We start from the raw sequence: 17424 nt of genomic DNA, 5'->3' as shown, positions 1-17424 counted from the left end.
GGGTGAACCTGCAGATGGACTCAAAGGCAGATCACCAGTTAGCTGTAGCAGGTTTCCTGCTGACAGTTGCCAGAGCTGTGTTGTGTTCCTGTCCTCAGGGAGAGCTGAAGTGGAAAACACCAGAACTTCCATCCCTGGAAAGTGTCCAAGGCCAGCTTGGATGGGCTTTTGAGCAACCTGGGATAGTGGAAGGTATCCTTGCCCATTGAGATGAGCTTTAAGTTCTCTTCCAACCCACACCATTCTGGGATTCTATGTTAAAAGCGTGAAGGGGAACTGTGGATTTTCCATGCTGTTTTATGGACTCTTCCAGCCCCATTCCAGGCTCAAAGCATTCCTGGTGAAGCACAGATCCTTGGGATGTGAATGCTCCACAGTTGCCCCCTGTGCTCACCCCTGGCTACCCCTGGCAGTGATGGCTGGACACGGTGCTGAAGGAATTGGGGTGGTGGGGGGCTTGGACTGGTGTCCAGCATGTCCCTACCCTTGTCCTCAGTGCTGCCCACCCCGTGCCAGGTGGGGCTGGTTTGAATGGAGGTGCCAGGGCCCTGTGCCGTGTGTTCTGTTGTGTTTGACCAGGATTATCTGCTACGCACTAATTTCCTTTGGGGCTGTGATGAAGTCAGAAAACCACAGGCAGCTCTCCCCGGCGGCGCCTTCCGCTGCGGATCACTTGACATGTCCCTTCCCAGGAGGGCCAGGCCAGGCACGCTCCGGCACCATGGACCAAAGGGAGATCCTGCTACAGAACCTGGAAAGGGCCCAGGGCAAGAAGCTCAGCCGAGGAGAGTTTGCAGAGGAGTTTTTGGTGAGTTCACTCAAGGCTTGGCTCAGCGCTTCAGCTCATGTCGGGGGAATCGCTCGGTCACCTCTCAAACCTGTAACAGTGAGGTTTTCTAGGAGTTTTACAGCAGACACCCAGAAGTTAATTGGGCTAAGAGGAATGTGAAGACATGATAGGAAATTAATAGTTTGCATTTGAACTGTTTGCTTTTTAACTAATCACCCGAGTGCTTCCTGTTTTCTGCTTGGTGAATGCACTTGTCGGGACACGGTTTCACTTTGCCTGGTAACAGAACTGGGGGGACAGGGAGGAATATGGAGCCTCTGGCCCTGGTGACACAACTGGGGATACAGGGAGGAATATGGAGCCTCTTCCCCTTCTCCCCATTGCAATCTGTTAGACCTGTGGCACACGAGTTCCTGCCAGGCATCTCTGGTTTCACCTTGACTTAGCTTGTCCTTGTTTCTATAAAGCACAAGTTGCCCAAGGGAGCTGTGGCTGCCCCATCCCTGGAAGTGTCCAAGGCCAGGGTGGAAAGGGCTTGGAACAACCTGGGAGAGCAGCAGGTGTCCCTGCCGACAGCAAGGGGTGGAATTAGAGGAGCTTTAAGGTCCCTTCCAACCTAAGCCATTCTGGGACCTGTGTGCTCCACATCCAGCAGTGCTCCTGGCTCCTCCTGGAAACTGCTTTCTTGTTCCCTCAAGGCAAAAGCTGCACAAAATGCTGATGGCTCCCACCACCCTCTGTGTTCTGTGTTGCCCTGAATCTGTGAGCTCTCTGATGTATTTTGTGGTTTGGGTGCCAGGGGTGAGGCTCGGATGCTAATGCACCATCTCATGGCTAAAGCTGGTGGCTGGAGTGGCTCTTGGTGCCTCAGCTGGAGGCAGGTGGCTCTGACAGGCTGGCTGGGCTGCTCTGAGGGCAGTGACATTGCCCAGCTCTCACAGACACAGGGAAGGGTAAAACTGGTACCTCTGTGAGATCTGAGAGGTGTCAAACACTGCACCGACCCGGGCAGTGGGCTCCAGGTTACCAAGGGGTCCACACAAGTTCCAGCTCCAGCCCTGCTCTGTCATACCAGCAAAACTGGCACTTCAAACACTCAGGGGAAAGCTGCGTGCTTGGTTTCCAGGTGTCTGGGTGGAGGGAAGTGATTAATCTGAGCCTGCAGTGGCAGCCCGTTGTTCCATGGAACAAAGCGCTGTCACAGCCTGCTGAGTTTCCCCTCGCTCCGCCTGGTGTCTGCGTGTGTGAGGCAGTGGGCTCTGCCCTGCTGCTCAGGCTGTCTCCAGCAGCCTGATGTATTAATTTCTGACCAAAATGGCAGGTGGAAATGGTCAAGGCTGCATTTCCTGTTGTATGGGATAAGATCTTCTCAGAGACACCAGATTTGTGGCCGCTTTTGCAAGGCAGCGGCCTCAGCAGGCCATCGTGCTGGCTTGTTTCCAGACGTGACAGATATATCCAGTGGCGTTCCTCCACCCCAATTCCTGCCCTCTCCTTGTGGGACCAAGCATTTTTATGGGCAAATTGTGGTGATGTTACTATAAATGATAGGGGTTTTGTTAGAGTCCCCTTGTTCTGTTTGCAGTCTCATCTGCACTCTGCCCAGGCTCCCCGGGGAATGGGCACAGCCCCGAGGCTGCCAGAGCTCCAGGAGCATTTGGACAACGCTCTCAGGCACAGGGTGGGATTTTGGGATGTCTGTGCAAGGCCAGAAGTTGGACTCAAGGATTCTTATGGGTCCCATCTAGCCCAGGGTAGTCCATGATTCTGTGATTCCCACTTCCTTTTTCATGCCTAGGCAGTTCCCAAGCTGTTTCATGTCAGATTATTCAGGGACAGAAAAGTCAGATGATTCAGGGCCTTGGCGAGACTGGACACATGGACTGTCCTGAGCTTCCTGTACCTCCTCCCTCACTCATTCCATCAGATCTCTGAGATTTAGCTTCTATTGTGGCTGAATTTAGTGTTTTAAAACTGCAATTTAATATTAAAAGCCAGCAATCTGGACACAAAAATAGGAAAGAAAAAATGCAATGAGAATGGTGCTTCTGAAACTGATGGTAACAAATAGTGTGTGTTATGTAGGAGCTGGTGGCAGTGAAATAAAATTCTATGCTTTACCAGAAGAAAAATGCTTTAACTCCCTGTGAGTGCTGCAGCTTTATCCTTAAAATGAAAGAGATGAGAGCTTTGCAGCCCTAAGGGTCTGTCCCAGGACTCCTTGTCTTTCATCAGTCCATGGAGCCACTCTGCCCCAGTTGCTTGTGCTCCCTTAGTGACTTGAGCATCACTGCTTCCAGCTGCAGATGGGAGCACCTCTACCAAAGTGAGAAAAATCAAGAGATTTACCTGTCTTTTCTGGTATCATTCGCTGAAGGTGCTTTGACACTGTCACTCCTCTGATCTGGGTGCCATTTGTACTGAGAGTGGCTCCCCTGGGCCTCACCCACTTTGTGTCACTTCACAAACCGACGTGTGGGCACTGCCTCAGCACACACTTTCCATCCTTCTCAAGCCTCTGCTGGGGCTCTCAGATGGTTCTGGCTCTGTTCCTGCTCTGAGCAAAGCCACTCAGGAAAGAATTAATGGTGCCAGCCTTGCTTTGTGGTAGCAAACGTGACCCCTGGAGACCTTCATGTGCTCTCTAGTAGTGAGCTGGCTGTAGCACGTCTGCTGTAATTTGTTCCACTCTTTTATCACAGAAGCTGAAGAGACAGTCAACAAAGTACAGAGCGGATAAAATCTACCCTACAGCAGCATCTGAGCAGCCAGAGAACGTCAAGAAAAACAGATACAAGGACATCTTACCTTGTAGGTTGGAAATGGCACATGTTCCTACTCAGCCTTTTGTTTTTCTTGCTTTTCTTGTTCTCATTCTCTGCTGCCTGCCTGCACAGTGGTTGTATGTGAGCATCTCACTGCTGTCTGTTGGCTTTGAGTCCTGCTGCTCAGATTTAGGGCTTTGGCTGCTGCAGTGCCTGCTCTGGAGGACTTGGGCACATATCTGCACTGTCAGGCGCATGGTGGGATTTGGGGGATGTCCTGTGCAGGGATAGGAATTGGACCTGATCATCCTTGTTGGTCCTTTCCAACTCAGGATTTTCTGTGGTTCTGTGCTATTTCCACAGACAGAAGAGCTTCTATTCACTAGGAAACACATCCTCCTGTGATAATCCTTGCAAGCTTTCTGGTTAGCTCTGTGACCACTTGCACCCAAAGGCCTTTGGACAGCAATGATGTGCAAAGCAGGCAACAGGCAAACCCTGCTGTGGCTTGGCTTGGTGCAGTGACTCCAAAGGACTCTGTCCCAGCATCAGAGCAGACTGACTCTTTTATCCACTCCAACTTGGAAAAGAAAGTAAATCACAGAATCATTAAGGTTGGAAAAGACCTCCAGGATGGAGTCCAGCTTTCAAACCTTTGTATCAGACCCCACAGAGCTGGTTTGAGTCTGCAGTGCTGTTAGGTGCTTTTGGGCTTGGCTTGCTGCATGGTCAGAGGGGATCAGCATTGCACTGGGGTAGTGGCAGCACCTGCAGCTCTCCCCTAAAACCTCCCCCACCCTCCAAAAGGATCTTGTCCATCCCCTGTGCGGGTAGCAGCAGGGCTGTGGGAGGTGTGGGAGGGACACCAGCTGCTTGCACAGCCACCCACCCACCCTGGATGGGCTCTCTGACTTGAGTGCTCCCCCAGAGCCCCTGGTGCTGCCCTCCAAGGGCTCAGTGACCTTGAAGGACAGACTCTGACTGCTTCCCCCACTTTTGCAGTTGACCACAGCAGAGTGGAGCTGTCCCTGATTACATCAGACGCAGATTCTCATTACATCAATGCCAACTTCATCAAGGTTTGCCTTTTGTTGTGGTGTTTTGTCCTTGCAAAGTTGTTGGTGGTGCCAGCTCGGTGGGTTGTGCCAGGAGGAGCAGGCTAGGGGCTCTGCAGCAGTTTCTGGGCTGTGCTCAAGGATAAGTGGTATAAGAAGATGAGCGAGCCCTCCAGAAACCTCCTGTGCAGCACAGAGGCACCAGGCTACAGGGCAAGGGACACGCTCATGCTGGGGGTGGAACAGTCTGTGGTTCTCAGCCCCAACTTCCTCGTCGCCGTTGCTGCCTTTGGTGGGTGACAGTGGTGCAAAAATGCCTGTGGCCAGAGTCACCTGGGCTGAAACCAGTGCAGAGGCAGGAAGCCTTGCAGTGCTGCATGGCTGGGACCCACTGCTGGGGCGAGCAACAGGGCAGATCAGTGTGGGACAGTGCTCCACCTGCAGCTCCACGAGCCCTGGGGCTGTCCTGGGCCTTCAGCCCTGCCCTGACTGACAGATAGATAGATGATAGGTAGATAGATAGATAGATAGATAGATAGATAGATAGATAGATAGATAGATAGATAGTTCCCTTCATTCTCCATGAGGGTGACCAGTGGCCCAGGGCTCTGTGTAGCCTGTCTGCAGAAGATCAGACCTTCCCAACAGGATCACAGTTCATTCTTTGGCCATCAGCAGCACAGCTGTGGCCACATCACCTCCAAGCTCCCAGAGGTGCTGGAAGAACTGGTGCTGGTCTCTGGGAGCAGATTTCAGCTCAATCCCAGCTCCCCAGCCTTTGGTTTGCACACCACTGCTTGAGTTAATGTATGTGCCCAAAATTCAACTATATGAAAGTCCTTAACGGCCTTGCTGATAGAAGCAAATTCAGAGAGGGGAATGACTTTATTTCTGCAGATGTCCCCATGTCTGGTTTGAATGTTCCAGGGTGTCTACGGGCCAAGAGCATATATTGCAACCCAGGGTCCTCTGCCCACTACTGTCACTGACTTTTGGAGGATGATTTGGGAGTATGAAGTCCTGGTAAGGTGCAGGTTTATATTTCAATATAAAGTTTATATTTTTAAGAAAAGTTGTCCTTACAGCCAGAAGTCCTTTCTGAGGCAGTGGGACTCGTGCCAGGGCAGGGTCTGCTGGTGGCTGTCCCTGCCTCTGGGCTCTGGCTGGGGTCCTTGTGCCAGGCTGTGGGTGATGTCCCAGTGTGACTTGTCTGGCACTTGGGGCTTGGGGGAAGGCAGCCCATGGTGTTTCCTCATCACTGACAAACACCCACAAGAGAGAGTCTAATTTTGCTGCCTGGATAAGAAACTCATGTTCAGACTTCTCTAATGAGCCTTCTTCCTGCAGGTCGTGGTCATGGCTTGTATGGAGTTTGAAATGGGGAAGGTGAGTAGTTGTCACAGATGAGGGGTGGGAGATGCAGATTTTTATTAAATCCCATTACTGAAGTGAGTTTCTGTTTGATATAAACTGGTTTTTGGTCCCGTGGGAGATGTCCCTGCCCATGGCAGAGGGTGAAAGGAGATGATCTTTAAGGTCCCTTCCAACCAAACCATGGTCTCTGACTCCATGAACTTCTTTAGCCATTTCCAGTAGTGTAGGGAATCTCCCTGGAAGGAGAAAACCCACAGAGGCAGCTCCAAGGAAGGGGAGGATGGGGCTGGACAGCAGCAAAAGTTGAGCCTCTTCCCAGAGTGAATTTTGTCCTGAAAATTGAAAAAGGAGACAGCACAGCTGGGCCAGTGGGGAATAACCAAACACATCCTTCTTGTCCCAACAGAAGAAATGTGAGCGGTACTGGGCGGAGGTGGAGAGCTCCCCCCTGCACTGTGGCCCTTTCTCCATCACCTGTGTGAGTGCAGCCACCCCAGCACCCTGTCCCACCCCGGGCCACCACAGAAAATCTGACTCTGACTCCTTCTTCTGCAGGAGGCTGAGGAGAAGAGGAATGAGTATGTGATTAGAACTTTAAAGGTGACCCTGAATGAGGTAAGGAGGAAAGGTCAAGGCAGAAAATGTACATGGGGTGGCTTTTTTATATAAATAATATATTAAAATACGGTACATTTTGTGCAGAAAATTTTACATTGCTCAGGATGCTGAATTAGATTTGACAGCAGTTGAGGGAACAAAGGAAGTAAAAAATTCATTAACTCAGACCTCAGTTTCTGAAGCTGTTTGTCAGTCATGGCAAATCAGGCTTCGTATAAGTGAGGCCAAGGATGTCATCAAACAGCTCCTGCAGCAAAACCAACTGCAAACTGCTGCTCTGCCCTTTGCCTGCTGATGCAGCTGGGATCTGGGGATGGAGCAGAAATGCAGCTCCCCTTGCCACGCCAACATGCCAGACCCTGCCACTGCTGTTCTCCCACAGGCAACCCGCACCATCTACCACTTCCACTACAAGAACTGGCCAGACCACCACGTCCCCTCCTCCATCGAGCCCATCCTGGAGCTGGTCAGGGACATCCGCTGCTACCAGCCCGATGACAGGGTCCCTGTCTGCATCCACTGCAGGTGGGTGACCTGGCTGCCACAGGCAAGGGCTGCTGGCCCCCAGAGCCCCCTGCTCCCATGGCCCGAGGGGTCACAGGGCAGGGAAGCTGGCCAAGCCCATAGCCAAGCTCCTCTTGTAGGGAGCCTTGAGGCAAAGGGTTCCTCTGAGGACAGCCAGCATGGCCAGGGGACAGGGAAGGAGGCAGCCAGCAATAGAATCACAGAGCCATGGAATTGTTTAGGTTCCAAAAGTCCCTTAAGATGCTCAAGTCCAACCATTTGCCCAGAACTGCCAAGACCACTGCTAAGCCATGTCCTCAAGTGCCACATCTACACATCTGTTCAATGGTGACTTCACCACTGCCCTCGGCAGCCTGTGCCAGTGCTTGACAATGCTTTTGGTCGAGAAATTTTCCCTAACATGCAATCTAAACCTCCCCTGGGGCAACCTGAGGCTGTTTCCTCTTGTCCTGTCCCTTGTTAGCTGGGAGAAGAGACAAACACCCAGCTGGCTACACCCTCCTGTCAGGGAGTGAGAATGTCTGGCTCGGAGACCACCACTGGCCATGTCCAGGTGTGGCTGGTCACCACAGGAGGGCTGAGAGCTGTTCCCAGGGGATGAGCTGCGCCTCCCAACCCCGTGCAGCACAGCCCTGCGTGGGCTGAAGCTGCAGCATCCTGCAGGGTCACAGGTGGCTGTGGGTCCTCCCCAAACACCCCTGTCAGAAGCACAGCGTGCCCAGCCTGTGCCCTGTGGCTGTCATTGCAGTGCTGGCTGCGGCAGAACCGGCGTCATCTGCGCCATCGACTACACCCAGAAGCTGCTGAAGGACGGGGTGAGTGGCAGCCCCCGCTGCCTTCCATGGCTCCTGCCCCCTCTGTGCCTCGCCAGCCCTCCCTCTGCCTTTCACCCCCTCTGACTGCGCTCGGGGGGATTTCAGGGGGATGGCAGCTCCCCACGGCCTCACTGGAGAGCCAAAGTGCTGATTCCCCACTCCCAGTTTGTGCCATTCCCCTCTCTCCAGGCACTGACAGCATCATCAGTGGGGCAGAATCCCCCTTCCCCTGCTCCCTCTGGCCCTGTGCTGACCTTCACCCTTCAATACATCTTTACTGTCTTCGTTTGTCTCTCCACACTCACACATCAGATATTCAGTGTTTCCAAACACTGAATTTGCTTTACTCTGACTCTCCAATAATGGCACAGGCAGTGATCCCTGGCCTCAGGGCGGGTGCTGGGACTCAGAGGAGAGCCTGCTGTGTTCTTCAGCTCCCTGAGCCCATCCAGCTGGGAAATCAGTGTCATGTCCTTCGTGCTGCCCACAGCTGTTATAAAAAGGGTATGTTCTGTGGAGTGTGAGACAGCAGGGAGGAGGATGGTTTGTAATAAATAAAATAGAACTTTAAGTAGGCCCTTTGTTAAAAATTATTGCAGCAGCAGGCCTGGATTTCAGACAGTGCTCTGAACTGCCTCATGACTTGGAGGATTCGTGGAATTAGACCTGTCTGTAATTTTTTATCAGAGAAATCATAGAAATCATTGAAAGATTTCATTTAAAGATTTCATTTAAAGATTTCATTTAAAGATTCATTGAAAGATTTGGGTCAGAAGGATCTTAAAAATCCTCTTTTTCCAGCTCTCTTCCATGGGTAAGGACAGCTTCCACTGTGCCAGGCTGCTCCATGCCCCATCCAGCCTGGTCTTGGGCACTTCCAGGGATCCAGGGGCAGCCACAGCTGTGCCAGGGCCTCCCCACCCTCACAGGGAAGAATTCCTTCCCAATATTAAACCTGAATTTCTCCTCTTTCAGTTTAAAACCATTTTGCCCTTTTCTCTTTCTCACCAGATTGTTCCAGTGAACTTCAGTGTTTTCAGCCTGATCCAGGAAATGCGCACACAAAGACCCTGCATAGTGCAGACCAAGGTGTGTCTGGGGAATGCCACCAGCAGCTGCTCCGTGCTGGCACCTCGCCTTTCCCCCAGGAGGGTTCACAGCAGGGAAACCCAGAGCAGTGGTGCTGGTGGGAGCTGGGAGATGTTGAGCAAAGTCCCTTTTCTGAACAGAACAATGATCTGGCAGAAGTTCATTTGGTAGCTGAGCGTTTCCTTGTGGACTGCTGGGCCAGTGCTCACAGTGGGATTTATCAAATGCTTACACTGTGAGACCACGACTGGCCAGGCAATAAAGTGGGAACTTTACTCAGCTGCAACAGACTGAAGAGGAAGCTCAATGCAGAACAATGTTTTTTTGCACACCTCAAAAGCCCCTAAAATGCTTCAGTGTGAACCCTGGGAGACTTGTGGCTTCTGCCTCTTCTCAAAATTCACACCCTGCCAACAGACAGGAAAGGCAGCTTCTCTCAGGGTGATGCTTGCTTGGGGAGAGGTGGCCATTTACAGGTCCCAGCGGTGCTGGCTGTGACATTTTGTGCCTGTCTGGAATGCAGGAGCAGTATGAGCTGGTTTACGATGTGGTGATTGAGCTCTTCAAAAGGCAGATTCAAGCACTCGATGGCCAGAAAGATTCTGCTGCTTCACAGGTAAAAGTCCCAGGACACACACGCTGCCTCTTGGGCATTCCAGCTCTAACCTCAATTCCTGCTGCAGATCTGGGGTGAACTCCCACATTTTCTGCTCCCCTTGATACCCAAACCGAGTCTCTTTTGACATTAACCCGTGAGAATCCAACTCTTCCCCTCAGTGTGCAATGCTTCTCACAAACAAGACCTAGATTTTATTCAGTCTCAAAGCCATTTTCTATTTTCTATATATTTTTATAATTGTTTAATGTTATGAGTGGATGGAACACCACAAATTTTCTACAGGACTGACTGATTTCCATGGGGATGTGCCAGTGAAACTTGGGGGAATTTCAGACCAGGCTGGGAAGGTCCAGGTTGGGAAGCTTGGGATCACAAGGCAGTGAGGCTGAAAGTGATAGCTCATGTGTGCTAGTGAGGGAATCAGCACTACAGCCTGTCTGTGGGAGGGCATGGGGGAAATATCTTGTGAAAAAACATGGCAAAGTCTCACAAATCTGTTACACCTCTGAGGAAAAGAAATGTGGTCTTGGTGTGAAGTTGCATATTAACAGGAATAGCCAAAACATCTCTGGTTGAGGTTTTCTTTGCTCTTGCTGTTCTGTGACTGCTGACATGAGCTCCACTGGATCAAATCCAGGAAAGTAAATGCATCACAACAAAGCCTGGAAGGTCACAGTGAGCTCATTTTGTCAGAAACTTTCATCTAAAAAATTGGAAAGGGGATCCTGCAATGGGACTCGTGCCTCAGTTTTGCCATATGATTTGCAGTTCATTCTGAGTGAGAAAAGAACTGGGAAAAGCCTTTTTGGACTGGTTAAGGACAGCCTGTGAGCAAAGGTCACAAAGGGCTGGGTTGACACTAAATGCAGAGGACTTTTCAAGTCAGGATGTGGTTTTGTATCTCTTGCCCAAACCTCTCGCCCCCTTAAACCTCCCTGTCCTCTGAGGGCACTGTGCAGAGCATGGGGATGGCCATGAGCTGCTGTCATGCACAAAACCAGCACCCAGCTTGCCCAGTGTGGGCTCCTGAAGGCAGAGTGTCTGCACAGGCTGCCTGCCAGCTGTTTGGCACAGCTGGATGGTTGTAGGGCTCGCTGTACCCTCCTTTCAGAAAGGTGCTGGCAGAGTTGCCCTTCAGGAAGTTCTGTCTGCAGTTTTCAGCTCCACCTTGGTGTCATTTCCCAAGTGCTTTAGAAATTAGAAGGATCTGGCAAAAATCCCAGCTCCTGAAGCAGCACATTGGTGTTCTTTACATTCTGCCTCCTCACTCTTGTTTGCAAACATTTCCTTTCCCCAGGAAGGAGCAGGGCATCCTGTAGCCAAGCCAGTCCCGACTCCAGTGGAAGACATTTATGGCCTGAGTTTACTCACCTGGTAAGGCACAAGTATCCCTGGTTGGTGTTTGTAGTCACCCACACAATTTCAGAGAGATTCACTTGCTGATGTGTGCTCTGAAACACTTTATCTCGCAGGATCTGCTGCCTCCCTTGAGTCCCACTTTGACTCTCATGTTTGTTCCTAACATAATTCATAGAATCATAAAGGTTGAAAAAGTTTCTAAGACCACTGAGCACAACCATTAACCTGTGACTGCCGGGTCCAACACTGAACCATGTGCCCAAGTGCCACATCTGCATGTTTTATGAGCAATTCCATGGATGGTGTTTCCATCTTCCCTGGGCAGCCTGTTGCAATGCCTCATCACCCCTTGAGTGAAGAAACTTTTTCTGATTTCCTAATAATTCCTGCTTTTCTCACTGATGTGTCTCAGCCTCTTCCCTGTGTGCCATTATCTGTCCCCTTCTTCTGCCCTGGTTTCACATGTAAACTGGAAACAGTATAAAACAGTACAAAAGAGTATAAAAAGGTCTCATGAACACAGAGGCTGGATCATCCCAGCCCTCTGCCTGGCATGGAATGCCCCCACACTGCTCCTCTCTTCCATCTGCATGTTCCACTCCAGTGCCCCTTGCTGCAGGAATAGCAATCCTGAGGATGCAGCTTCCCAATACCAGCAGCTTCCAAGGGTGGTGGGATCTCTCTGTGGACATGTTTGGGATTACAGTGTCTGCTTTCTGTAAATAATTTTGCCTTTTGGTTCAGCTTGATGACATAAAGAGGCCTCCTCTGTTCATCATTTAACAGTGTTGAAATGGAGCACAGTCCTTCCCTGTGCTCCTTGCTCGAGGCTGGGCTGGGCTCTGCATTCCTGAAGGAATTGCTCCTGGGAGCAGTGCTGTGGGCTGTTAGTGGGCTAAAATTACCTGAGCCCTCCATGGCTTTGACTCCACACCACTTTATTGTGCTTTTACTGCAGCTCAGAGCGAGAGGAGCAGGCTCCACACCAACATCTCCCTCAGCAGCAGGATGAGCACCAACATCTCTCTCCGGTGGCACAGGGCAAAGCATCCCTGCCCCCTCTGGGTGCCCCGGGTGCACAGCCCAGCTCTGCCTGGGGCATGCCCCCCATCAGACAGGCCATCTCCTTCGGTGCTCTGAACTTCTCCAGCTGCAGGAAGGCAGCTGCTGGCGAGCCCTGGGCTGCTGGGGATGTCCCTCAGAAACGCTGCAGCTGGGAGCTGGAGCTGGAGCCAGACCCAAAGGGAGCAGGCAGGAGGGTGCCTGGTGCCAGAGCTCCTCTGGCATGGACTGTATCGACCCCTCTAGCACTGGAGCAGCGGCGAGAAGCCTGGGAATGGGATGCAGGGGATGCCAAGCCTGTGTGGAGTCCCCAGTGGCCAAAAGCCTGTCACTCGAGCTTCCAGGATGGATTTTCACCTGTGGACCTGAACCCCTCCAGACGAGCAGCGGGTGGCCCCCCAGGCCACAGGAAGCAGAGGCAATGCCCTCACCCTTCCCTGTGCTCAGCAGAAGACCCCTACTTCTCATCACTCTCTCCAGATGACTCTGTGTCCCCCGTGTTTCCCTTTCTGGAGGGGCAGGATGAGCTCCTCCCTTCGTGCTCTGCCAGTGCCCCGCTAGAGCCCACCACAGCCAGCTCCCCATCATCCCACCACGTCCCCCTGAACCAGGAGAGCATCTTCTCCTCGGGTAAGTGCTGCTGGGACAAGGGGACACATGGGACCAGCTCACTCTGGACTGGGGTGTGCTGGAGGGAGTGGTCAGTGAGGTCATCTGGTGTCCAGGAAGGTCTGTAGCTGCTCCTCAGGACTGGGCTCTCATGGGAGCTGAGGGAGCAACTGGTTTCATCCTCACACTTTTCATCCTGCCTGAATTTTTTTCCCCACAAACATTTTTAGAGCAGTGTCACTTTGGTGTTTGACTTACACAGCTGCCCTGAACCACTGTGTGACCTCAGAACAGCTCTCACAGGGAGGCAGGGATGGTGCTGACCAATTCTTGCACCGAGGTGCTCCAAAAAGCATTCAGAAAGCTCCCAGAAATGCTTTTCTCTGAGGATTTAGTTTTCAGGTCAAACCCCAATCTTTGCTGTAGAGTGTCATGTGGGGGACACTGAAATCTCACTAAGATTGAGAGATCCAGGACTTCAGGGGCCCTGAACAACCTGGGTGACACCCCTGCCCATGGTGGGGGTGTTGGATCTAAATGGCTTTTAAGGTCTCTTCCAACCCAACCCATTCCATGATTCCATGTTTCAACACAAGTGTTTTGCCCAGATCTGCAGCCTGAAATCCATCACCTGTCATATGAGGAAGGTGGAATTATTCCTTGTTCTAGCTAGTCCGGTCCAGTCGGACATTTCCTATTGTCCACAGCTTTGGTACTTGCTCCACTTCGTCCTGCCCAGGCCCCTCAGCATTCAATGGAACAAAGACATGCTTGTTATCCGGTGTCCTTGGGAAGTCCTGGGAGGTGCAACCCAAGCCAAGCAGCACCAGAACCACCTGCTGCATGCCTGGCTCTGTGCTGGGTTATGCTCATTTTCCTCGTGCAATTGGTGCTGGGACTTATTTGGATGTTTAACCACAGTTTAGAAGTGTTTAACCTTAATCTCTGGTGTGTGGCAGGGCAGGAGCAGCCCCCTCCCCTACACAGGTCTGTGGTGCCCTCGTGTCCTGCCATGCCAGTAACCTGTCTGTGTCTCTCCAATCAGCCCCCCTGCCACAGCCTGATGATGATGATGATGCTCCACCCCTGCCCCAGCGCACCCCGGAGTCCTTCATTGTGGCCAGTGAGCCAGGTGAGAGATGAACAACATTAAATGTGGGTCTGAGCAGCACTGAGGGCTCACCCAACACCGGGGTGGTTCTGTAGCATCTGGCAGTGCCTGGGATGAGGAATGATCTCTCTGGTGTTCAATTGCTTCTAGGGCAGTTTCCTCAGGCCACTCCGGATTTCCAGATTCCAGACAGAAATCCAAATATTGGAACCTCCTGGGAGTGGAGTGGTGAGTCTCACTCAAAGGGGTTTCATGACCCTGTGAGACTGAGACCATGTAAGGTGAGAGTGGCCTTTCACCTCTTTTCCAGCACTATTCCTATGCCAATCTCCTTACCATATTTCCTTCTCTAAGAAAGACTCTAGTTCTTGGAACTTTATATTTGCCATAAATTATTTCATAGAATAACAGAATTATGGAATATCTTAAGAAAATCCCATTCCACCCCCCAGCCATGGGCAGGGACACCTTCCACTAGACCAGGTTGCTCCAAGTCCTGTCCAACCTGGCTTTGAACACTTTCAGGGATTTCAGGGCTCAGGATTGGAAAGAAGATGGGTTCTTATCAACACCTACTTTAATCCAAACATTACTTTTTGGGATTCTAAGACCAATACAGGGTAATAAACATATTGTCCCTTACTTAGAGAAGGATAATGAACACAGGACATTAGTGTTCTGCTGAGCTTGACACAGCCCTGTGGAACCAACAGGAGCTGAACAAAATTTAGGCATCTGTTGATCATCCCATAGCTGAGTGGCAGCTCTGTGAAGTGGAAGAATGAGGCACAAGTCTGTCTTCCTCTACACGAGTGTGGAGGTGTATGTGGGAGGGTGTTTGCACATCACATCCTTTCCTCATCTTCTCTGGCTTCCTTGTGTGCAAGAAAACAACATTTGGATGTGGGACTTTTAAATACCTGCCTTGTTTTTTGTTTCCAGAGCGTGAAGCTTTGGAGCCCACAAACAGGTAAAAGTTTAACGCTGGGATAATCTTGGGAATTAAGACCTGCTTTTTTTTCTGAAACTGCTTTACTTAGTAAAAGTGTTTAGGATCTGTGCTCACTGCAACGGAAATTGTTGCTAAATAGTTCTGCAACTAAATAGCTCCAACCAGAACTAAACAGTTCTGCAACAAAGTGAACTGGTAGTTTTGTGTTTCCTAATCAGCTCCTGCCTCATCCTGTTCATGAGGGTGTTCCTTGCAGCCTCCTCTTTGTCTGCATGTTATGCGTTTCCTTTGAGACAACTGAGATTACCTGGTTGCTTCTAATATATATATATATATATATATATATATTAAAGCTAGGTAACCAACTCTTTTATCTTTGCTTTCTCAGAGACAACCCAGGATTGCTCCAATTCTCCTCCTCCGCTTCCTGAAAGAACCCCGGAGTCGTTCGTTCTCGCTGAGGCAGCAAGTAAGTGCTGAGCTCTTTTCTCAGGATGGAACTGAGGTTTTACACTCACACCTAAACCTGTAGGTTTCTGAGAGCGTGGCCCACTTGTTCAAAGCTTCACCAGGTACTGCTTCAGCACTTCCCTGCAGGAGAGTTCAGCAAATGCAATGAAAATAAACACAAGTAGGGAACCTGCAGAAAATTTCTAGAAGTGCTGCATTAGTGGAGATGAAAAGCAGCAATAAAGCACTTGGAAAAAATCAGGAGGATTTGTGAATGACCACTGAAAATGTATGTATCATGTATGTTCCCAGGTCTCCAGCCTGCTGCAAGAAATTCCTTGAGTCCTGCAGGTTTGGAGAACAAGGGCTCAGGAACATCATCCAAAGAACTCATTAAATGCTTCAGGAGGAGCAAGGTAAAAGAAACAAAAGGTGTGGAAAAAAAGGGAGAGAGAAGAGCTGTGGCACAGCTGGTGCTGCTCTCTCACTGGTCACTGGGGGAACAGGGCCTGCTTTGAGAGAGCTTGTGTTTAGGGCAAGAAAACAAGAGTAATACAAATATTCTGGTGTAGAACTGCAAACACCCACCCTGTGTGCACTGGGAACAGGGAAACCCAGCCCTGCCCGTGCCAGCGCCTGTGCCTTGGCACTCCATCCACCTGGAGTGCCAGCTCCTCTGGGAAGAAGTTGCTCCAGCGGGGTCTGAGTCTGTCCTGCAAGGACAGAACCATGGCCAGCCCCCTCTTGTTGAGCCTCCTGTTAATTATCCCCACGAGATTGTACTTTGGGGTGCAATGGTGGAACAGAAAAGCGCTTGAGGAAAACAGCAAGTAAGTACAAACTGGAGGCATTTGGGATGACAAGGAAAAAGCCAAAGAGCGTGGCAAAAAATTTGCTTTTTATGAGATGTGATACTTGTACATTTACCAGTGAATTCCCTCAGTAGCTGATCTATTTATGCATGTACATTTATCAGTGTTTTTACACATGTGCATTACCAGCAAATTCCCTTTACCACAGTAGCTGATCCACTGCTTCACACATTTTTTTCCAACTAGCCTTTTTCTATTTTTTTTTTACAGAGCTTGAAAATATTGAAAAATGTGAAAAAAAGTAAGTTTTTCAGGCTAATATCTTCGCAATGGCTTTAAACAAGTATTTAAATGTGTGGGGCCAGTGACCAGCTGCTCCAGCCTCATATTTTATTTCTAGGCATCTGCAGTCCACTAACAAAATCATCAGAACCTGCCCCAACAAACTCTTCGAGGTCTTTCCTTAACTTTGGTATGTTTTGCTCTCATGTTTTGGTAGGAAGAACCTGGTTCTTGCAAGTCTAAATGCCAGGCAGAACACTTATAAACGACAAATATTTCAAATAATGCTCATTGGGTTTTAAAGATTTTGGTTTTACACATTTACAACTTCATTTGCAACTACGGGATGTTGCTTTTCTGTCATATCTTAAAGCTTGGGAAAGATCTGAAATTGCAAGTATTTTCAATTCCTTCAATTCCTGTGTTATTTTAAGGGATTATATAATCAACATCTGCAACATACAGAATTTGTTGCATTAAAAAATATATCATTTCTTCCTAGGCTTTGCAAATCGATTTTCAAAACCTAAAGGACCAAGAAATCCACCCCCAGCATGGAATATTTAGATGTATTTTACAGACTTGGCATTGCAGATTTGTGAAGTCATCCTGAAATACTTGGAATGCCCATCCCAGTGAAGCTTCCACCAAAATAAACACATCCAAAGCTGTTACACGGTATTGGCAGCTCAGGCACTACTTGCACATTCACTGAATTTAAAACTGGAGTTTTAAAGTCAAGAATGTAAAAGTACCAGCAGCTTTCAGTTCATTCGCAATGGGATGGAAGGTAAACCTTGGAATACAAGTTTTATCCTAAGGAAGAACATATTTTTGTCGTGTTTTGGAATGTAATCACTTGAAAAGGACGGATTTGAGCATAAACTGATGATGGGACCCAGTGAAGGCTCTGGAATGAACTGGAAACAAACGGAGCAGAGTGAGGTGACCAAGACCCTCTCTCACATTTGTAGGTCTATTCTAATCAAAGACACTGAAATGTTTACATTACTTGGACTAAGAGGGAATTAGCACCCCAAATTTTAGAAATAATATAAGCTTTTTTTTCCCCCCCATCTGGGCGAACCAGAGCATTTGTCTGGATTTCTGGGCAATAGGATTTGGGACAGTGATTGA

At 49.9% G+C, this 17424-nt stretch overlaps 1 protein-coding gene across 1 annotated transcript; it reads left to right on the top strand.

The window, feature by feature from the left end:
* Positions 1–686: 686 nt before the first annotated feature.
* PTPN22 (protein tyrosine phosphatase non-receptor type 22) lies at positions 687–16898 on the top strand. The gene is made up of 21 exons (XM_031506974.2): positions 687–808; positions 3493–3601; positions 4558–4634; positions 5538–5633; positions 5958–5996; positions 6391–6462; positions 6540–6599; positions 6985–7127; positions 7876–7942; positions 8954–9031; positions 9555–9647; positions 10948–11024; positions 11968–12701; positions 13726–13812; positions 13942–14072; positions 14734–14761; positions 15132–15212; positions 15506–15609; positions 16276–16306; positions 16406–16477; positions 16790–16898. Exons 1-21 carry the CDS (start codon positions 722–724, stop codon positions 16852–16854), a joined length of 2331 nt encoding a protein of 776 aa, XP_031362834.2. The 5' UTR covers positions 687–721; the 3' UTR covers positions 16855–16898.
* Positions 16899–17424: the final 526 nt, after the last annotated feature.

Source organism: Lonchura striata, chromosome 30 (genome assembly GCF_046129695.1).
Source record: "Lonchura striata isolate bLonStr1 chromosome 30, bLonStr1.mat, whole genome shotgun sequence".
NCBI lineage: Eukaryota > Metazoa > Chordata > Aves > Passeriformes > Estrildidae > Lonchura > Lonchura striata.
Note: the sequence above shows the minus strand (reverse complement) of the source record. Positions and strands in the feature narration are given on the sequence as shown.